Below are 22,911 nucleotides of genomic sequence, written 5' to 3'. Positions count from 1 at the left end.
ATAAATCTCGAATATTCGTTCACTCCCTATGACGTGTTCCTGTTGGAATGTGGTCTGTGCATTTAAGTAGCCTATGATGGTCCATTAAACTGAAGCAGACAAATGACGCGAACTCCACAGTAACTTTGATGCACAGTGAGGAAGACAGGCGGCAGCTAAAATTGGAGTCACAACGCAGGTCCATGTTGCTGCAATGAATATTTATTTAATCAAAATAGACATGTGGTACAGTACACATGTGTTTGGCCTAAAAGGACCATAAATAAATCTTCATTCTCTCAGTTTATTAACAAGCCACAGAGTGTCTAAAAAAATCTCTTTTTTGTTTTTCAGTTGCAGTCCTCAAGTCCAAAGACCCACTCAACATAATTAAAGCCATTGAGCAATATCAATGTTTCCTCTGTTTATCAACACGTCCTTTAGAAAACAAAACACAAAAAAAGTTGTAATACTGTAAGAAAGAGGTGGCAGAGCAGCAGGTTATTCTTTTCCTTTTTATCAAGGAACGGGGCGACTGAGAAAAGGGCAGATGATGAAGAGGGTTAACCAACACACACACACACACACACACACACACACACACACACACACACACACACACACACACACACACACACACACACACACACACACACACACACACACACACACACACACACACACACACACACACACACACTCAAGGGGCTTGTACCCCCTCTCTCTCACACACACACACACACACACACACACACACACACACACACACACACACACACACACACACACACACACACACACACACACACACACACACACACACACACACACACTTTCTCGCGCGTCTCCTCTCTGTCAGAAAAACATGCACACCACAAGCATGTACTTTCCATCCCACACACCTACACACACCTACATACACACACACACCTACATACACACACACCTACACACACAAGTTGCGAGTGAAAGTTTGGGCACCCCCTGTGGAAATGATACGTTTTGTTAATTTTTAAAGTGAAGTAAATAGAACACCATGCAGCAAATAAACATTAAACTATTTTGTTTTCTTCAAACTGCAATGCTGTGTTACTTCTTAAGTTACGAACATAAAAAAAGATAAACAATCTAACAGTAATTGTGGCCAATGCTAAAGTTTGGGCACCCTGCTAAGTCAGCAGTTACAAGCATTCCTTTGGCACATATCACAGCTAGCAATTGATTTTTGTGAACAGTCTCTTTAATCTTGATTCATGATTTCCCCCCCCCTTCCTTGCAGATCACTTCAAGTTGAGAGAGACACGTAGAGTGTCTTGCATGCACATGATATTAGACAGCGGTCTGAATTTGCTGATAACTAGAGGAATCAATTCTTCCCTTCATTTGTATGTTTCCTGTGACACTGGCTGCTAGAAAGTCCCTCAACAGAATAGACCCACCCACATGCTTAACATCTGTCAAGGGGTTCTTTTCATCAAATGCTGCTCCTTCTTTATCCCAAACACTTGTGGAGATTGTGGCCAAATAACACCATTTTAACTTCTGATCATGGCACTTATTTCCAAAATGACCCAGGTTGATTTATTTGACTTTGCCTACTAACATACTATATTGCCTACTGCATAGTAACATTTATGATTGGGTCATTGTTAAAGTTTCACTCTGATGGCCCTTCTAGGAAGACAATGTCTGTGCAAGCAGCACTGCACAGTGGAATGGTGCACCGTCACACCTGCATCAGATAAATCTTCCTGCAGGTCTCGAGTCATTTGTGGCTTTGGTTGGCTTTCATGCCGAGCGGACATGCAGTTTTATTTGAAAGGGTTCTTTCTTTTCAAAGTCTCATCTTGACTTCCACACCTACCCCTTAACAGCCATTTCTTAATAACATTTCAGTCACGGGAAATTTGATATATCTTTTTTAAATCCATCTGCTACTTTGTGGGCATCAGATCGGTCTGTTGCCATGTTTGTTGAGTGTTGTCACAACATTTCAGGAGTCAGAATATTCATCAGCTTCTGGAACAGTCATGACCATTTCGAACGAGAACTCTTGACCTGCTTTAGTCCTAATGAGTTAAATAACATTTACATTTAGCAGATGCTTTTATCCAAAGCGACATACAAAGGAGGCAAATAAGGCTTAACAAAGTGAATGTTCTGCTAAAATTTAAATAAGGTTAATGTTATGTTCTGAGACTCTAAAGTGGAAGGGTGGCCAACAGGTGCAGCATACCATAATTACTGTCAAATGTTTTTCTAGTTTGAAAATAACAAAATAAAAAGTAACAGCGCAGAAACATTTCAAGACATTTTCAATTTTAAATGTCCCTCTGCTGCAGGGCTTATATTTACTTCTTTTCACTTCAAAAATCAACAAAATACAGATTTAGCCCTGGGGCACCCAAACATTTACATACAACTGTACATGTCCTTCGTGCTTGTACCCCCCTCACACACACACACACTTGCATTTGTGCATTCATACTCATTCATCACTCACACACACACACACACACACACACACACACACCAAAATCCTTGTGCAGCTATGCACCTCTCATTTTCTCTCAATATAATCCCCACTCACTCTCTGTGGCATTGTTGTGAAACATAATAATAATAATAATAATAATAATAATAATAATAATGCTGATGATGAAAATGATTAAACCTATAGCAGCAAAAGAAAAACAAACAAAAGGAGTAACAGCTAGACAAACCCCTGGTTTAAGGAAGGCCTGGGTTTAAGGGTGTGTGTGTGAGTGTGTGTGTGTGTTTGTGTTGGGGGGGCCAGGGTTGGGGTTTCATCTGCAGGGATGTGTCTCAGGGAGGCCATATGACGTGACCGAAGCGAAGGCCCGTGTGTGTGTGTGTGTGTGTGTGTGTGAGTGTGTGAGTGAGCGTGTGAGTGTGTGAGTGTGTGAGTGTGCGTGCTGGGCGAGGGGTTCATCTGCCGTCGGCAGGGATGCGACTTAGGGCGGCCATGACGCGGCCAAAGCGCTCGCACAGCTCCTGCGTGGAGTAGGCGCCCAGCTTGGGCGGGTCCAGGAAGCTCTTGATCTCCGTGGAGCAGTCCAGGAGCTTGGGCAGGAAGTCCGTCAGTTTCTCCTGCAGATTCGCTGTGGGAGAGGAGAACAAAATTCAGTCAGCATATGTGTGTGTGTGTGTGTGTGTGTGTGTGTATATGAGAGAGGGAGAGGGAGAAAGTGTGTATGTGTGCGTGCATGCGTGTGTGTGTGTGTTATTTATAATGCTATGTGATTTCTCTTTCTTTCGAACACACACACACAAAAGAGTGCAAGAATGTGCCAGACAGAAAGCGAGGAAACAAAGACCAAGGCTGAGAAGGGGCACGTACGCTCCATCTCCTGGCCCAGGTAGGAGCACCAGCGGTTGCGGACGTCCTCTACGGCGATGAGGTCCTTCTCCTCCATGTCGTCCAGCAGGAGCAGAGGGATGCAGGGCACCACCAGCTCGTTCATAATGGTCAGGCCGGACACCACCTCCGGCTCCTCGCCACACTCAAACAGGCGCGCGGCGTGCTCGTTCAGTTTCTGACACACACACACACACACACACACACACACACACACACACACACACACACACACACACATAGAAAGAGAGAGGGAGAGAGAAAGAGACAGAGAAAAAAAAACAAAGGAAGAAAGAGAGAAACAGAGAGGGAAAAAAACACACACACACACACACACACACACACACACACACACACACACACACACACACACACACACACGAACACAAGTGAGTGTGCACATATTGTTTCTGAAACAGTCACACACACACCCACCCACCCACACAGACACACACAGAGTATAAAAGGACCGATGAATGCCTAACATCAGTTTAAAAGGAACAGCTGGGCCGGCCTGTGATCAGTATTCCCAGTCGGGCTGAGTTGGCCCGCACACAAAGTGTCTTCTGTGCGAGGAAGGTGCAGCCGAGGGGAGCGGGGGCGCTGAGAGTGGGACTGGGGGCGCTGACGCTCGCGCTGACGCTAATGCTAACGGTGCCGCGGATTGCAGACATGATCACTCAGGCAGCCCCAGCTCTTGGCTGGGAGAGCCAGGCAACTCAGAAGGAACTCACTGACCCCTTACTGTCCTGCTGCTGCTGCAGCGCCGAGAGACAGAGGGAGGGAGGGAGGGAGGGAGGGAGGGAAGGGGAAAAGACAGAGAGAGGGAGGCGAAGAGTGTGAGAGGGGGAAAAAAGAGAAAGACACAAAAAAAGAGAGAGAGAGAGAGAGAGAGAGAGAGAGAGAGAGAGAGAGAAAGAACGCAAGGAGTGGGCTACCTCAAATCCATGCTGCATTTAAAGACCAGCTCAAAATCCGCAAAAACATCACAGTACATTAGCTATGTCAATGTTAGCAGTATTCTCAATTAGGGGGCGAGCTGCAGGATAAACTGTGCAGCAGTCTACCAGCCTCTCAGTCTCCTTCTCTCTCTATCTCTCTATATCTCTCTCTCTCCCTCTACAGCGAGTCTCCCTCTCTCCTTCTCTCCCTCTCGCTCCCTCTCTCTCTCCAGCGAGTCTCCTTCTCTCTCTCTATCTCTCTCTCTTTCTCCAGCACTGCCTGCCTGCCTGGTTGGCTTCTAAAATGGCCGAGGTTAAACGAGGACAGGGTTGCGTCCGTTTCCCTCTCTCTCTCTCTCTCTCTCTCTCTTTCTGTGTAATGTGTTTACACTCGCTGGCCGGCACAGCCGCGCTGCACCGTGCCGCTCTGCCGGCTTCCTTCTCCAGCTCCAGTGATTACATTAGGTGCACAGTGCTGGTGTAGGGTTACTGGGAACGGGAGCCCTGGCAGGCAGGAGAGTAGCAGAGGCAGGCAGCAGAGGCAGGCAGGCAGGAGAGGTAGGCAGGCAGGGAGGAGAGACAGGCTGGCCCAGGCCCATGAGCCAGTGAACAGAGCCACAGCCACAGGCACGCTACAGCCCAGAGAAGCCCACTGCTTGCCTCGGGCAGATGGCCCCTCCTTTACGAGCCGGGTTCTGCTCAAGGTTTCTCCCTTAAAAATGAGGGAGTGTTGCCTCTAGTGTTCTAGTGAGTTCTTGGGCTTTGTAAAGCCCCTTGAAACAATTCCCAATTGTTATTTACAAAATTTAAATAAATAAACTGAACCATCTAAACTAAGCTCTCTGACCAGCCGAGGCACGCTCTGGAGCTGGCACTGGCTCTGGAGCTGTAGCCCAGATTAAGGTTGGGGATGTTTCCAAACTCTGAGCAGACACAGACACAGACACTGTGGCTTGCACTGATATGAGTGCACTCCCCATATATCCAGCTGAGGTAATAGGTCCCTTAAATATCAGGGTGAGGCATAGAATCTTTAAATATCAAACTGACATACAAGTGCCTTAAATATAAAGTTGAGACAGGAAGATACACATAACTAGGGCTGGAAATAGTTTTGACGTTAAAACTATCAATACTTAAATACTTATAAGAATAAATACTTATACTTAAATTATAATGTGATGAATAACTTCTCTTAACTCTAGGCCAATACTTCTTCCCATTACGTTTCTTACTATAAAAATACTGATTGTATATTAGGGGTGGGGAAAAAAATCGATTTTTCGATTTCTCTCGATTCTCTCTAGAACGATTCTGTCTCGATTCAGAAAAGTTCATAATCGATTTTTTAATAAAAAATTTAAAAAAAATTAATTTAAATTTTTTTTTTTTTTTTTTTTTTTTTACACATTCATTTTGTGTTGAAATGCAAGCTGCATCGATTATTGCATTGTTCATTGAAAGTCATAATTGTGACAAGGGAAAGCTTTTTCTCTAATAAAAAATAGAGAAGGTAATTCATCTGTTGATCTTCTTTAATTATCAAACACAAAGTAGGAAGTGATTTGAGACTCTGAGTAGCAAACTCAAATGTTTTAAAAATCGAGATGCATCGATAATCGTTTTATCGGTTTAGAATTGATAATCGATAATCGGTTTAGAATCGATAATCGGTGTAGAATCGATAATCGGTGTAGAATCGATAATCGGTTTAGAATCGAATCGTTGACCACTGAATCGGAATCGAATCGAATCGTGAGGTGCCAAGAGATTCCCACCCCTATTGTATATCATAATACAAATAAAAATGTCTCCAAAATAAGAACCTTTTCATAAATGTGACATCAGCCCCATCAAAACAAAGAAGAAAATGTTAAACATACGGCACATCAAGTGACCACTGTTACACTTCCAACACCTTATCATCATCCAGACATCGATCAGCTACCTTCAATGAGCCAAAGCCTCACATAAATATCTCTTACTGCACACATGTTGTGTGTTAATATACACAGAAACACAGACAAACACACTCACGCTTCAAATGTAAATCTAAAGAGACAGTCATTGCCTCTATATTTGGACCAGCATGTTGATTGGGTCCCAATTATGTGATCGTTGATGGCATCAATGCAATCAATGCATGACTGTGTCATTTTCTGCCAAATACACTGACCACATTTAGAGACTGAACTAAGTGAGCCAATTAAACTAGTGGAGATTAAACGAAATTTCCTGGGGGTGGAAAGCAACACGCACTCACCAGCAGACACTCCCGGCGGTAGTGGGCAATGAGCTTTTCATCGTGACCCCGGTATTGACCTTTCGACAGTAGCTCCCTGTTGAACTGGTACGAGTAGATGAGATACACTTGCGCCTCCACGTAGCTGGAAAACAATCAACACAACTCTTTCATTTAGATCAATATTTGTTTATATTTATTTATTTCAATAACAATATTTATTTTAAACCTGATATAAGAACTTCTTAAACTGTTAAGATAAGTTAGAGTAACACAGTGTAACATTATTTAAGAAGATCAATATTAATATCAGGTACCCTATGCGGCAAACTGACTATTACTAACCACAATAGTTGTGTACAACTCAATGGATGTGCCATTACTATATGCTGCCATCTAGTGGTAATGGAGGACAAAATTGGTAAAACATTGCATCTGAGAAGTTCTTGGTGACCTCAAATAGCCTTACTTTTCCTTCTTGTAGAGTTCCAGGCCAATCATCAGATATGTTGTTGTCTCCCGAAACTTCTGATACTCCCGGTGCCACATCTATTCCAGAAAGAAGAAGTCACAGTCTGTAGTCTTTATCAAAAACAGATGCTACTGTGATCTATTGAGTTTCCCCTGTGTGTTATAAAAGGATTTTACACAGCTTAGCTCATCTTACAAGAAATAATCAAGCAGACATAAAACGCACACACACACACACACACACACACACACACACACACACACACACACACACACACACACACACACACACACACACACACACTTGTTGTGGGCCATGTGGGCACCAGTGAAAGGCAGCACAAATCTACCTCATACTCCTCCATGTTGACTTCCTGAGGTGTAATCAGATGCAGCTTGGCACAGGCCACCTTCATGACGCTCTTACACCTGAGAAGCGGGACAAACACACGCGTTATTACAGAGGCCACCCTCACGAGGCTCTTACACCTGAGAAGCGGGACAAACACACGCGTTATTAAAGAGGCCACCCTCACGAGGCTCTTACACCTGAAAGCGGGACAAACACACGCGTTATTACAGAGGCCACCCTCACGAGGCTCTTACACCTGAGAAGCGGGACAAACACACGCGTTATTACAGAGCCGGGAGACGGACCCAACTCTGTTAGGTCCTTCGTTATTTGCCTCGGCCCTTCGCCCAGCTGCTCCTCCTCCTGTTTGACAGATACACAATATGCACGACAGCCAAACAGAGTGGACGGGATGCTCAGGTCACTACAGATGCGCTTGTTCTGGGACACTGTCTGAGGATGCCCAACCTTAAATTAACTGAAATATTGATCATGGAAAAGGAGGAGAGAGAGAGAGGGAAAGAGAGAGAGGGAGAGACAGAGGGAGAGAGTGAGGCAGTCTTGGTGATGCGGCCCAGGGCAGTAGGCAGGCCAATGAATCCTACTTTGTTGCCGCAGGAAAAGGAAATGAAAGTAAAGTAAAGTAAATAGAGGGCCTTCTCTTCTCTTCTCTCCTAAGCTCCCGCTCAAGATCCAGCTGCTCGCACACAGAAATCTAATTATCCCTCCATGACACGAGAGGGACCGCTCTTACGGGGATGGATTATGCACTCAAGGAAAGAGAGAGAAACAAAACAACACAAAACACCAACTTGAGACTTGACTTGCCTCTTTTTAAAGGAAAACGACAAATGCAAAAAAAAAGACAACTATTTTAAGAAATGAAAAGGGATGTTGAGAGTGTCTAAATGATATTACACTGAACCATTACAGCAAGTTATCCAGCTCTATTCATGACCTTACGCTAATCTGCAGCAGATGGGAGCAGCAGCAGAACCAGAGAAAAATAGAGACATTTATTCACCAGTAATGACACATTAGTGTAGAAAACCCTCAGGGGAACCCTTGGAAGGAGTGGCCTAAGGGCTCACCTCACCCTGGACCCCACGCGGTAAAGAAAGAGCCCTCCGACACTCGTACAGACTGATGGATTGTGGGTACTACCTTTCGTACAAATTGAAGGATTGTGGGTACTACCGTTCGTCAAAGCCCAGGTTGCGATCGGCGAACTGCGCCAGCAGCGTCCTCTCCAGGATTTTCTGCGGAGCCTCGTTCTGGATGAAGTAGACGATGACGTGCTGCAGGCGGTGGTCTCGCTCTGGCGGCGTGTCCTCCTGGGCCAGCCTCAGCAGACGGCCGTACTCCACCTCAATGGCCTGTCATACCACACGGAAACCACAGCCCCACGTTAAACACAGAGCTCAACATTCACAGACACAGAAGTATACACAAACACACTACACGCATGCCAATATCCACACATGGGTTGCAGCCAGGGCTAGCATGTGATTACGTCTTTGAACACGGAGCGTGAGATTCAGGGCAAGCCCACACTCACACAGATCACACTCGAGGACTTTTCAAATCACCAGGCCCAAGTGCATTTAGCTTAATGTAGCATTTTTTGCATTGATGCTATGAACGTGACACAGCACAACTGAATCTGATCGCTTCACACACAAACTAAAGAACTTTCTAACAGCACAGGACCCTTAAAACGCACCATTCAGAAGTGTACTATAAAGCACACTGTGGCCAGTTCAGAAGCACACTGTTTAACTCTACAGATACACTTACTGGTACAGTTTGTTACTCATTTGAACAGCAAGCACAACTGATCATATAAATCAGTGATTCATGCAAGATGACAGATGAACCTTGTCAACCATATAGGCAATAGACATTTCAATTAAAAACAGAAATCATGTGTCTTTGTAAAACTCGTTTGAGAATCACACAGACACATTTGAAAAAGCTCCAAACAAAAAAGGTCAGGCAGACACAACATAACAGACTCATTTGAATAATTGCTTATGACAAACTAGTTGTGTGCCGCTTTAAAATGCCAATTACTTTTAGCTGAAAGGAGAGTACTGCTTCAATTTATGTCAAGGTCTAACTTTCCATTCAATTTCATTGACAGACAAAATAATAGGGGGTGGAGCAAAAAAAAAAAAAAAAAACGCACCTTTTGGGATGTGAGTTGAGTTCTAATCATCTATGATTTGTGCATTCCATATCAATGACTTGACGGGAATGAAGTTTGATAAATGTATGGCGCAAGTAATTCTAATGATCCAAACACAAGTAAACACACACAAAAACAGACAGACACAGTGGGAGCATGCAGTACGAGATGGAGAGAACCTGTCATGCGGGAGATTACTGAGGGAGAGGGGAGTACCTTAAAGAAGGCCGTTTCTGGGCCGTACTTGTCATATATTTTCCTGGTTTTGCCAACGGCCTTAATAACACCCTGCATACCCGGGGTCATCAACGCCTGTCCAGGAATGGAAGCACATTACTGTAGTCTCTGCATCACTGGCTAGCCAACACACACTGCTGTCTGTGTGCTCATATGTTCATCTTTGGGTGAGAATTGTCCATTTCTTAGCAGGCATCAACACACCCACACAGGACACACAGCTGCCGCTCATTCCTCTGACAACAAAGTTGCACGCAGACGTACACATCCAATCCAGTGCATCAGTTTACAAGTCATTCACAAAGCTGGTGTGTTCTAAAAGACTGAACCCAACTCAGGATTCTGTTTAGGAGTCATTCACATGCTGGTGCTTCATAGAACAGTGAACTAGGGGTTAGGGGTTGCACACGTGCATCATGTTACTGATCGAGTGCTTGTTCCCTGAAAAACCTCAAGTGATCGGAAGGATGGGGTGGACTTCATGCATCTTGCATGGAGGTGTCTTGCATCAATAAAGAGACTATGCAACTATGGTGTGGTTAGGGTTTGTGTTAGGGCAAAGCATAAAATGAATGCTGTGATATGACACTTGGTCTTACCTTACACAATGGTGAAATATAGATGATACTGACAATATTTAAATTATATTTTTCACCAACATTCTGAGGTAGCCTTTACATGTGACAGGCAGTTTGTTTTTTGTAAATTCTGTGAAACCTGCTCATCACTAGTAAGCACAACCGATCAAAACTGAGATTAGTCTGTTGGCATCTTATTTTTAACAACATTATTTTGTTTAGCCGCATTAGTGTAGTAGCCTAGTCTATTATAAGACAGACTCCATGTTAAGAGCCACCTTGGGAAATCTGTCAACAAACTCACAATGGTTGCACATTTATTTGATCACATTGTTTCTTCTGAAATGTTTTTTACGGGCTTCGGAAAAACAACGTAAGAAAGAGACATCCGACAAATTCATGAACGCTTGAAAATGTGTTCCTACACAGCAGAAGTGTTCTGAGCTGTGCTCCACCGGAAGAGTTTTCTTAAATTGAAAGCGCGTTCTCGTGCTCCTGAATTTGCATACATACATGCCCCGCCAGCTCCTTATAAGGTCACACAACCGTGGTTAAGTATGCTGTCGGAATCTACCGAGTCCACGCGAAAGCAACTCGTAAACGAGTCATGTTAAAAGCGGAAAGCGAACACCGTTGAGTAAACGCAGAGCGACGTACATGGGAGAGAACAGTCAAGCTACGAGCAATAGAGATCTAGTGTAACAATAAATACTACTTTACATAAGAAATAGAAAAACTAAATAGAAAATAAAAACGAAGTGCAGGAATGTAACTGCTGTAAGTGCAAGTTAAGCACTAGTCGAAGTGCCAGTTAGGAAGGGAGGTGCTCTCTGAAGAGTTGGGTCTTCAAAAGCTTCTTAAAAGGTAGAGGGGGACACCCCTGCTCTGGTAGTGCTAGGCAGTTAGTTCCACCAACGTGGAACTACAAATGAAAATTCTGGATTGCCGTACTTGCACAGACGGCAGTGCCAAACGACACTCATTAGACCACCGCAGCATTCTGGTGTAGTCCTTTTATTTATTTTATGACATCACGGTACCTCGTAGAATCATGACTATACATGTGAAACGTAATTGTTAATGATACAAATATTCTCGTAATTATTATTAATATAATTAATTTAATCCGAGGATGTCTGTAGAGTTGATGTGAACGCAATCACCAACGATTTTTCACAAATTCATTAACACTTCTAACACGGAGAGTTTTCTTAAATGCGATTCCTCAAAAAACCACAAGATGGCCCCGTTTTTTAAGGAATCGCATTTGAGAAAACTCTGGGCGAATTACGACTGCTATTTCGAGTTCGGAAAGTCTTCTGAAGTTCAGAACAAATCCCAGATGAGAAAACTTTCATGAATGCCAAATGTTTTCCTAAATCCAATTCAGAAGAACTTCCTTCTTAAATTCTTCTTAACTGCGTTCGAGAATGAGGCCCAATGACATTTGTGAAATAATATTTGCCATTTTCTGATTTTATCAAATTACTTCCAACCAATTGACGGACCCTTTTCTGCTGTGGACATCCTTCCTCTTGTTTACCAAGGGCTATCACTGAACATGAGTGTGCATGAGATGCAGCGGCATGTGATTAACGAGTACTCAATGTTAATGTAGAACCTCGAGAGTTGATGTAACTGCTTGAGCACCTTGTGCAACCCCTGTACTGAACAGGATTCTGGGTAATGACCCCAAGATGGAGCAGGGTCCGGCTGGGTCCTTCCTGTTCCCTTGTGGTGTGTGGTAGGTTGAGGCAGAAGAACATGTATGCACACTCAGACGATGCAGAGCTATGCAGCCACACTACAGACTCTACACTACACACCAACTTCCTGCCACGCAGACACATTCAGGCTTATATTCCCATTTCTGCTGACCAACAAGACAAAAAGCTCAAAGCAAATAAATCATTTCACTTGACAAAAAGCTGCTCACCAACAGCAACAACAAAAACAACAAGCTAAACAAGATCAAGAACAAAGTACTCCTTCAGTCCGATCTGCCCATGCTCTGCCCCAGTCACATGACCTCACCTTCCTCATATAGTTTAGCTTTGATGCACATCACATTCACGTCTAGTACAGAAGCACATGAAGCTCATGTCTATGGATCAGCTGAAAGATCCCAGACTCCCCGGGTGCAAGCAAAAGGGCAAAGGTCACAGGCCACCATAGAGATATCATCCGACAGGCAAGGGTGGGGAAAACAAGGGAGCGAGGTGGGGGTGCTACCTCGTCATCGTACCCCCCCTCCTCTGTCTCAATGACGAAGGTTCCTACTTGAGGGATGGCTATCTCTGCTACCTGGGTGGTGGAGGGGGGATCTGCACCCTCCTGTTCAGAAAGAGGGGAGGCCTCAGGGCAAGAGGCAGGTGGGGGCACCTGAACAGGAGCTTGGGAGGGGGGGGTCGGGGAAGCAGGGATGGAACTGGACTGTGGAGAGAGAGAAAGAGAGAGAGAGAGAGAAATGTCTGGAGTGAAGGAGACAGGGTTATGTATGGAGAACAATAGGGAACAGATGTATAAACTCGGATCGAGAGAGAGAGAGAGAGAGAGAGAGAGAGAGAGAGAGAGCGAGAGAGAAAGAAAAAGAGACAGACAGACAGACACAGAGAAATGTCTGGAGTGTAGGAGACAGGGTTCTGTATGGAGAACAACAGGGAACAGATGTATGAGAGGGAGAGAGAGAGCGAGAGAGAGAGAGAACAAGCAGAGGAGAGGGTGACTGTGGAGTCATTGGAGGGCCATGCTGACAAACACAAATCCAGGTCAGTGGCCTAATATTCAGCAGCTAATCATCAAGACTGGAAAATGGGATTGGATCGGAGCACAACCCAAAAGGCTGCTTTTCCGAAACGTGTCAGAGGAACACTAAATCCTCAGAGTATGAAAAGCAATTTCTACAGGATCTACCAATTAAAGAGAGACTTGTACCCTAAGAATAACTATATGATCATTTCTTTATATGTCTTAGATCATAAGAAAATTGTAGAAATTGTAGAAAGTAGAGTTCAGTGAAATGAATTATTATGGCTTCTTGTCAAAAGAAGAACATTTTAGTTCAGCTACTTAGGTCATTCATGTAAGGATTAAGCTCTTTTTGATTTAAAGAACAGCACAATTGATGCAATGCAACTCTCAAAAACAACCAATGACCGCTACACATTTCTATGTTTACCCACCCTTCACTACAGGGTGCAGCAGAAGCTGACTGTGAAATGACTAAAGTAGGGCCAAAAAGAATCAAGTCTCCTCAAGCCCAATGGAGCTGTGTAGGACGGTATGAAGTCACTGATGACAGTAGCAGGACAGAATAAGGAGCAGATGATGTGAAATGACCACAGACGGATGCTTGACAGCCATTCAATCCACGGGGCGGGGCATGTGCGCAGTAACTATGGGCCTGCTGCAAATCATCTGCAATTGGCCCCTAGTAAGGCCCAGAGAGAGGTTTCTCCCTCAGAGAAGTGTGTGTGTGTGTGTGTCCTAGTAAGGCCAAGAGAGTGGCGTCATGGAGTCATGCTGGGCGGCCGCTTTGCAGATGGCCCTCTGTGTGTGTGTGTGTGTGTGTGACAGAGAGAGAGAGAGCGAGAGATGGAGAGTATATGTGTTTGGCATGATCCTACTGCACAGAGCAGAACTTCAGGGTCCTTGGCGTCATGCTCACTGTCTGCAATGCAGATGGGCCTCTTGGTCCCTCCCTCAGAGAGGTGTGTGTGTGTGTGTGTGTGTGTGTGTGTGTGTGTGTGTGTGTGTGTGTGTGTGTGTTCATACCGCGTTGAGCAGGACTTCAGGGCCCTTGGGGTCGTGCTCTGCGGCTGCCTGGGAGATGGCCCTCTCGGTCTCCTCCCTCAAGTGCCGAGAGTCGTCTATGGGAGACTGCTGCTCCATATACTCAGGGTCCAGCTGCTGGGCTGCAGGACAGGACAAGGAGGAGGAAGAGGAAGATGATGAGGTGGAGGAAGAGGAGGATGAGGGGGATGAGGAAGATGATGAGGAGGAGGAGGAGGAAGAAAGGGAAGAAAATATCACCCAACTATCAACAGCCTAAGCACAACACCGGAGCCTCTCACAGTAGCCGTGAGGTAAAGGTCCTGGTCAAGTCCGGTGTCATGCAGTCACTGTGTGACAGACCAGTACAGTTGGAGTGTGCATCACAGGTCATTTAACACACGCTCACTGTGTGACTGACCAGTACAGTTGGAGTGTGCATCACAGGTCATTTAACACACGGTCACTGTGTGACTGACCAGTACAGTTGGAGTGTGCATCACAGGTCATTTAACACACGCTCACTGTGTGACTGACCAGTACAGTTGGAGTGTGCATCACAGGTCCTTTAACACACGGTCACTGTGTGACTGACCAGTACAGTTGGAGTGTGCATCACAGGTCCTTTAACACACGGTCACTGTGTGACTGACCAGTACAGTTGGAGTGTGCATCACAGGTCCTTTAACACACGCTCACTGTGTGACTGACCAGTACAGTTGGAGTGTGCATCACAGGTCATTTAACACACGCTCACTGTGTGACTGACCAGTACAGTTGGAGTGTGCATCACAGGTCATTTAACACACGGTCACTGTGTGACTGACCAGTACAGTTGGAGTGTGCATCACAGGTCATTTAACACACGGTCACTGTGTGACTGACCAGTACAGTTGGAGTGTGCATCACAGGTCATTTAACACACGCTCACTGTGTGACTGACCAGTACAGTTGGAGTGTGCATCACAGGTCCTTTAACACACGGTCACTGTGTGACTGACCAGTACAGTTGGAGTGTGCATCACAGGTCCTTTAACACACGGTCACTGTGTGACTGACCAGTACAGTTGGAGTGTGCATCACAGGTCCTTTAACACACGCTCACTGTGTGACTGACCAGTACAGTTGGAGTGTGCATCACAGGTCATTTAACACACGCTCACTGTGTGACTGACCAGTACAGTTGGAGTGTGCATCACAGGTCATTTAACACACGGTCACTGTGTGACTGACCAGTACAGTTGGAGTGTGCATCACAGGTCATTTAACACACGCTCACTGTGTGACTGAAGGTGTGATTGAGTGTGTGACTGACGGCCCCACCATGACTCCATCTCTGAGCAACACATCCATGTTATTATCAGAGGGGGTTCATCTCAGGGACTCATCACCAAAACCCAGAGAGTACAACTAATGAACAGGGAACAGGAAACAGGAAGGACAGGGGGGTCACTGTAAACCTTGTCTGCATTGGAGAAGAGTTCCTGTTTGCTCTGTGTGTGATTACAAACAAGTGTTTGCCTTCCTTTGAGCACTGCTACTGCCCCATTCCTCCCCTCCATCTCCCACTTCTCTCCTCTCTTCATGTCCAATGCCCCACTCCATCTCATCTAGTCTGCTCCTGTCCTCTCCTCTCTCCCACTCCTTTAATCCTGTCCTCCTCTCCAGCCTGTGTGTAAAGTGCTAACTAACTCACCTGTACTGTCTGTTTGTGTGGTGTCTTTGCCCACTCCTGCTCCCGCTCCTGATTCTGTGCCCGTGCCCGTGCCCGTGCCAGCTGGATGTGCGGCGGTGGTGGTGGTGGCGGCGGCAGCAGCAGCAGCGGAGGCCAGAGCCTGCTTCTCCTGATGGGCCTTGCGGGCCTGCAGCATGTCCCAGACCTTCAGCTCGCGCTCAAACTGCAGGTTGTCCTCCTTCACGTAGTTCTGCAAGTCTCCCGGGAGCTTGGCCAGCCCAGTCACCATCAGGCCCGTCTCCACGTCAAACTCCTCTGTGGGGGGTGGGGGTGGGGCGAGAGAGACCGTGAGCAGATAGAAGCCATATAGGAGTGGAGTTATGCGTTATGTAACTGTGTTATACAAGTCCTGTGCAGCGTGACATAACACAACAAAGCATGTTTTTCTTCTACACTGCCATTCAGCGGATGCTTTTATCCTACATGACTTGCGGCACAGATACACATGAAATCATGTATGCTCCAGTAACTACTAGGCAGCTATGAGTCTCATTATTTCATTTCTGAGGATTATTCACAGCCATGTGCCTCAATAAGATCTTCGTCATCATTATCATCATCATCATCATCATCCTCCTGACAATCGTCCTACTTCCTCCCCCCGGCTCACCCTCTATGAGGAAGCCATGTGCCTCAATAAGATCTTCGTCATCATTATCATCATCATCATCATCATCATCCTCACCCTCTATGAGGAAGCGCTTCTTGTCGTTGATGTACATGAGGCAGTACGCGCTGGCGTTGCGGTAGCCTCCGAACGAGTCCCTCATGAGCTCCTCCCAGGAGGACTTGGTGACGGAGATGTCGTTGTACTTCATCCAGCCGTTCTGGCGCGGGTCGAAGATGTAGGCCCAGTAGTGGCCCGCAATGGCCTGGCCCTCATGAACCAACACCGCATGGAGCCGGTACGGCACCTGGGCCAAACACCAAACAAGTTCTTACATTTCTGTCTTCAAGCATTTTTAGGTGTAAAAAAAACTAATGTGTTTATTTAAAGCAATATGTCAATTCAATATTTCTCAATATCTCTGTGCATTCACTATGTGTTTTTTGTTTCAGTTTCAAGCCCTTTTTTTGCATCTTTTTGCGTTTTTCTGTCCATGTGCAGTTCAAAATAATAATGTAGAAGATTATCTTTTCACTTTCACATTTGCATCATAATGGGAGGTCTGAAAACACACACATACTGTATGTAAAAAAAAAAACACTTTTAAAATAACCCTATTGGGCTCCAAAGACCTTGCAAGTTTGAAAATAAGTAGGATTATCTGGATCATAGCTAGACACAACAAAGATGGCAGCAGAAGTGGGACAAAGTCCTTATTTTGGCAGGTACAAGTAGGTCTGAATAAGTCCTACTGAAGAAGTCCCGACTGAAGTACCAAGTCAACACAGAGAGTTCCAAGCAAGTCTCAAATGAAAGATTACCAGGTCCAAGTGTTTAACCTTATGTTGAGGCCAAATGTTTAAGCTTATGTTTCAAGCCGAAGTGTTTAACCTTATGTTTCGAATCCAAGTGTTTAACCTTATGTTTTGTTTCCAAGTGTTTAAAACGTATGTTTCGAGTCCAAGTGTTCGAGTCATAATCAAGTAACTGTGCATTCTTCGACTGATTTCATGCTCTTGCCATAGTGAATTGCGAATGCCTTTTACAATGTTCAAATTAACTTTAGAAAAGAAGGACTGATTAAACAGCATATTTTCAATTTTACACATCAAGATGTTCAAACGTTCCACACTGAATGGGCCAACAATAAGGAACCCAAACACTAACAAAGTTCTCTTCATTTTCTCAGACGAAACAAGTGGGACTGAATACTAAATACAGGGTTTGGCTTCTGAGCAGAGTGCTACTGAATACTGCATCATGCGAATAAAGCAACTTGACGTGAGTGGGCGAGTGAGGTGCGTGAGTAAGTGAGGTGTGTGTGTGTGTGTGTGTGTGTGTGTGTGTGTGTGTGTGTGTGTAAGTGAGTGAATAAGTGAAGTGTGTGCGGGTGAATGAATGAATGAGTGAGGTGAGCGAGTTGCTTTTACAGCGTTCACATTGAACAAAAGTCTGTTAGAAGTATGCTGACCAGTGGCTTAGCGAGCTTTTTCTATGAGGCCGCAACGTTATCCATCACTTTTTTCATTACATAAATAAATAATTTATTTTTTACCTATGAAATATGTCAAGTCATCCCAAGTCAAAGAGGTGAAGTCCGAGTGAAGTTATTTATTTAAGTCAAAACTGAGCTGCAAGTCATTTCTAATTGGGCAAGCCGAGGCTGATGTCATCAAAATCATGACTTGATTCCGATTCGGGTACAAGTCATGTGACTAGAGTCCACACCTCTGGTTTGCAGTGTGTGAAATACACATTCTTCAGCCAAGTTAAGCGCTTGTTTTAAAAGCTCATTGGAAAGGCTAGGGGGGTAAATATGACGTCATACCTGCATCATGCTTTTGTCTGAGTACATGAGCTCAATGGTCCTGTGGATCCGGGATATACTGCTCTGAAGATCTGTAAAGAAATAACAAACACACCACTCTTCAGTACCCAAACCGTATCAAACACGTGTGTGGTTATGTGTGTGTGTGTGTGTGTGTGTGTGTGTGTGTGTGTATACGTGTGTATGCATGTGTCTGTAACTGTTTGGCACCCCTTGAGGACCCTAAACTGTTGTGTGTGTGTGTGTGTGTGTGTCTTGTAACCTCACCTCGTGTGTCATTCTCCACCTCACTCCTCCAGCGGTGCAGGCACCCCTCCAGGACCCTGAGCTCGTCGTCTGAGATGTGGCGGGGGGCGGGGTGCATGGGCAGGTTGGGGGGCAGGCAGGACTGGGTAAAGGGCTTGAAGGGGGGGGTCTTCTGCTGGGAGGGGGGGGCGGCACCCTCCACGGACCCTGACGCACCCTGCTCCGCTGGGCTGCAACACAAGGAAGGACTCGCTGAAAACAGGGACAGCTCAGCGCTTCCGCTAGGATTCTCTCTTGCCGGCCCAAACACGTTTCAAACTTACCAACGCATGTTTAAATAACAATCTACGTGACAAACGTTTATTCAAATCTGATGCAACCAAAAGCTGTCAAACTGTCCTGCTTAGCACCCATAGAAGTGAAACTAAAGAAGTAAAGACGTAAAACTGAAGAAAGGAACTTAAGCTCAGCTTTAAACGCACACTTATCCAAGCATTCCAAGACGAAAATGACCACAGATGTGCATGTCGTATTAGAGAAAGGTCATGATGCTATTAGAATCAGTTTGAGAACCAGTTGAAAGGTTTTCAGTTGATTTTCGGAGATTGTTAAGAAATAGACAATAGAGTAAAGAAATGAAAACAGCAGTTATTGTGCTGTGTATACGTAACATGAAATACAGACACACTGGTTACACTTGGAGGAAAAGACAGTGCCTCTCCAGCTAAATAAAATATACTGCTTGTTTAGGGGAAAGCAAACGGACAATACTACTGCAGTGGGCAGTAAGGCACTTTCTAGAATACTAACACCTTTCATGCACAGCTGCTGTTTATAGGCATAGCAAAGGAAAGAAAGACAATGGAGCCCTCATATCAACAGTAAAAGGAGACATTAATCTAAATGATGAAAAGGTCGTACACAAACTAAAATTACTACAGATAAAACAGTCGCCGAGTGACGTTGAAGAGCACAATAATCTCAGTAATCAGAGTCATGAAAGAGAAACAAGCCTCCACCTTCATGTTCAATTTGAAATCACCAAAATTATGCAACATTCTCACAAACATCTTCAAATCAGCCGTTACAGTGATATGTGTTAAGGTACAGTGAGTAAGTGAAGTGAGTGAATACCTTGTGTGTGGGGGAGGCTGTTTTGCCGTTGCTCCACTAGGGGGCGTTGCCGAGTCGATGTCTTCTACCGGGGATGTGCAGACGGGCTTACTGGAGGCAAACTCCAGGGCGTACTGCAGGACGTCTGCCAACGGGAACCTCTTGGGGCCTGACCCGTAACTCAGATACCTACGGAGCAAACGGATAAAACACACTGACCCTGAAAACCAGCCTGACGCCACACACAGGCGCAAACGCAGAGACCGTAGCCAGCACGGCCAGCTTTGACTGAAAAGCTTTTATTGTATTTGCATACAACGCAATTTGGAGCGCTGCTTCTGTTGGTGCCACGAGGGACAACATATAACGACACAACAATACAATAAGCTAAAAAAGATTAAGACTACAGCAAAGTGCAGTGGTATAGAGTACAAGTACCTAAGGTACGTTGCAAATAAATAAGAGTAACAATCGCCCATGGGGGCCTCTTAAGTCTTAAGCTATTACAGAGGCTTGTCCCCATTATGATCTGAACTTTGGGGCTCCTCGCTTGAGAAAATAATGAGAGCAGAGCCAGAGCGCTGCCGTCCCGCTGCGGCCTGGTTCCGTCCCAGATCTGGGCCAGGTCCGGCTGGCGTGCAGGCCGAGACCCGTACCTCTCCAGGCGCTGCTGCAGAACAGTCAGGTGCTCCTTCAGCCTCCGGATCTCCTCGCGCTTGATCCGCGTGATGTCCCGGTTCTTGTCCATGTACCTGCAGTATGGAACACGGTATGGTCAGGTGATCGGCGCAGATGGAAAACAACCTGTGGAGAGCTCTACTACAGTTGTACTATACTATTGTACTATAATGTTACTAATTATCAACCCATTTCAATAATTTCACCCTCTGATGAGAGTGAAATGGTACATGATGAGACTAAAGTAATAATTATTTGTGTTTCTTAAAAATACATAATCCACCAAAACAAACTCAAGTCAACAAACAAACAAACAAACATGTCACTCAAAAAACAAAACAAACTAAGTCAACACACGAACAAACAAACAGATTGTTAATGCAGTGTGGCTGCGGACCTGTCCATGTAAAGCATGGGTGGGAAGTCCAGTTTGTTGTGGATCTTCTCCGGTCGCCCCAGGGCCTGGTTGAACTCAAACCTGGACAGCTCAAACGTCAGCACGGGCGGCAGCTCAGTGAACCAGTGCTGATGGGAAACACACAGAAGAGATTATATACACTTTTCCCCACAGTCATTCATCCACATATTACATGTTACACAAATCATCTGAAACGCCCATCTCATACACTTAGACCATTTTTACTTTTAAATCTCTTTAAATTCAACCTCTTGAAAACCATCTGCCTTTGGAACAATACTGGTGGCACAAAAATAAAAGCTGTAAAAAAAAAAAAGGTTTTGATTCTTTTCCCCACAAAGTAATAAAAGGGAAAGTTCTGCATCTTAAGTATTATGTTATCAAACACTCTGCACTCTTAAATCTCCTGCATCACATTCTCCTAACTCAAATGTCATAACTGCATGTTCTCATTCACTCTGCACTCTTAAATCTCCTGCATCACATTCTCCTAACTCAAATGTCATAACTGCATGTTCTCATTCACTCTGCACTCTTAAATCTCCTGCATCACATTCTCCTAACTCAAATGTCATAACTGCATGTTCTCATTCACTCTGTACTCTTAAATCTCCTGCATCACATTCTCCTAACTCAAATGTCATAACTGCATGTTCTCATTCACTCTGTACTCTTAAATCTCCTGCATCACATTCTCCTAACTCAAATGTCATAACTGCATGTTCTCATTCACTCTGTACTCTTAAATCTCCTGCATCACATTCTCCTAACTCAAATGTCATAACTGCATGTTCTGAGCCAAGAAAAGCAGAGCAGCTGCAAAGCTGCCTTAAGCCAAAGGTCTCATTATCATATTCATCGTTTCATCGGGTTTGTGTGTGCTTGGACAAACGCTCGGTGTCCATCAGCGGGACCACACTCCTCTCCTCCGAATTGGGTGTGATCCATTGGCTGCGCCCTACATCCATATGTGCCTGGCAGTGCAAACACAAGCTTTGGCGTCGCCCGCAGCGGGTCAGCCGCAGTCCGCAGAGCCAGAGCCAGAGCCAAGAATGGGTACAGATAGTACCGGACTCTGGAACGGAACCAGCCGTGTTGTGGTGTGGCTCCACACCAGATCAGAACAGGGGGTCAGGGAGCAGACCCAGACAGCTGTGGACACCAGAACACAGAGTCTACCTCTCTACTGCGCTAGAGCCATGGTTCCGCTTTAGCCAGAACACAGAGAGTCTACCTCTCTACTGCGCTAGAGCCATGGTTCCGCTTTAGCCAGAACACAGAGAGTCTACCTCTCTACTGCGCTAGAGCCATGGTTCCGCTTTAGCCAGAACACAGAGAGTCTACCTCTCTACTGCGCTAGAGCCATGGTTCCGCTTTAGCCAGAACACAGAGAGTCTACCTCTCTACTGCGCTAGAGCCATGGTTCCGCTTTAGCCAGAACACAGAGAGTCTACCTCTCTACTGCGCTAGAGCCATGGTTCCGCTTTAGCCAGAACACAGAGAGTCTACCTCTCTACTGCGCTAGAGCCATGGTTCCGCTTTAGCCAGAACACAGAGAGTCTACCTCTCTACTGCGCTAGAGCCATGGTTCCGCTTTAGCCAGAACACAGAGTCTACCTCTCTACTGCGCTAGAGCCATGGTCAGTCATGGAGCCACGGGAGAACCGTCCCAAGCTGCAGTAGATTCTGGAACCCATCCTGCCTGGTTCTGGCGATGGTCTGTACAGGGTCAGGACTGGTTCTGTTTGGGAGAGAGCTAGCGGGAGGGGCCAGACAGATGGCATCATACTGCAGTCATGCCCCTAAGAATACCACTCCCGAGGAGAGGGCTGGCATCCTGCATGGCTGCCTTCACTAGCTGTGGGTGGGTAAGGGAGGGAGGGAGGGTGTGTGTGTGCGTATGTGTGTGAGAGAGGGAGGGAGTGTGTGTGTGTGTGTGTGTGTGAGACAGGGAGGGCGAGAGTGTATGTGTGTGTGTGAGACAGGGAGGGCGAGAGTGTATGTGTGTGTGTGTGTGTGTGTGTGTGTGTGTGAGTGAGTGAGTGAGTGAGTGAGTGAGTGAGTGAGTGAGTGAGTGAGTGAGTGAGGTAGGGAGTGTATGTGTGTGCGTGTATGCGTGCGTGTATGCGCGCGTGTGTGTTTGTGAGA

General features: G+C 45.5%; 1 protein-coding gene across 6 annotated transcripts in view; it reads right to left on the bottom strand.

Moving 5' to 3' along the window:
- Nucleotides 1–2,612: 2,612 nt before the first annotated feature.
- Nucleotides 2,613–22,911, bottom strand: part of usp25 (ubiquitin specific peptidase 25) — a 30,749-nt gene continuing 10,450 nt past the window's right edge. For 3 of the 6 annotated variants that reach the window (XM_042708552.1, XM_042708553.1, XM_042708555.1), the window contains 16 exons: nucleotides 20,743–20,870; nucleotides 20,324–20,419; nucleotides 19,689–19,856; nucleotides 18,576–18,784; nucleotides 18,309–18,379; nucleotides 16,559–16,787; nucleotides 15,835–16,128; nucleotides 14,142–14,281; nucleotides 12,600–12,800; nucleotides 9,769–9,864; nucleotides 8,562–8,740; nucleotides 7,363–7,441; nucleotides 7,011–7,090; nucleotides 6,563–6,686; nucleotides 3,341–3,536; nucleotides 2,613–3,101 (listed from right to left, as the gene is read on the bottom strand). In XM_042708552.1, the coding sequence (XP_042564486.1) occupies nucleotides 2,929–3,101; nucleotides 3,341–3,536; nucleotides 6,563–6,686; nucleotides 7,011–7,090; nucleotides 7,363–7,441; nucleotides 8,562–8,740; nucleotides 9,769–9,864; nucleotides 12,600–12,800; nucleotides 14,142–14,281; nucleotides 15,835–16,128; nucleotides 16,559–16,787; nucleotides 18,309–18,379; nucleotides 18,576–18,784; nucleotides 19,689–19,856; nucleotides 20,324–20,419; nucleotides 20,743–20,870 (2,463 nt within the window). In that variant the 3' untranslated portion in view covers nucleotides 2,613–2,928. The remainder of the gene's footprint in view (nucleotides 3,102–3,340; nucleotides 3,537–6,562; nucleotides 6,687–7,010; nucleotides 7,091–7,362; nucleotides 7,442–8,561; nucleotides 8,741–9,768; nucleotides 9,865–12,599; nucleotides 12,801–14,141; nucleotides 14,282–15,834; nucleotides 16,129–16,558; nucleotides 16,788–18,308; nucleotides 18,380–18,575; nucleotides 18,785–19,688; nucleotides 19,857–20,323; nucleotides 20,420–20,742; nucleotides 20,871–22,911) is intronic. The other 3 variants (XM_042708556.1, XM_042708557.1, XM_042708554.1) reach the window with 2 other exon arrangements.

This window comes from Clupea harengus, chromosome 8 (genome assembly GCF_900700415.2).
Source record: "Clupea harengus chromosome 8, Ch_v2.0.2, whole genome shotgun sequence".
Classification (NCBI taxonomy): domain Eukaryota; kingdom Metazoa; phylum Chordata; class Actinopteri; order Clupeiformes; family Clupeidae; genus Clupea; species Clupea harengus.
The sequence above is the reverse complement of the archived record's forward strand: the minus strand, read 5'-3'. Positions and strand labels throughout refer to the sequence as shown.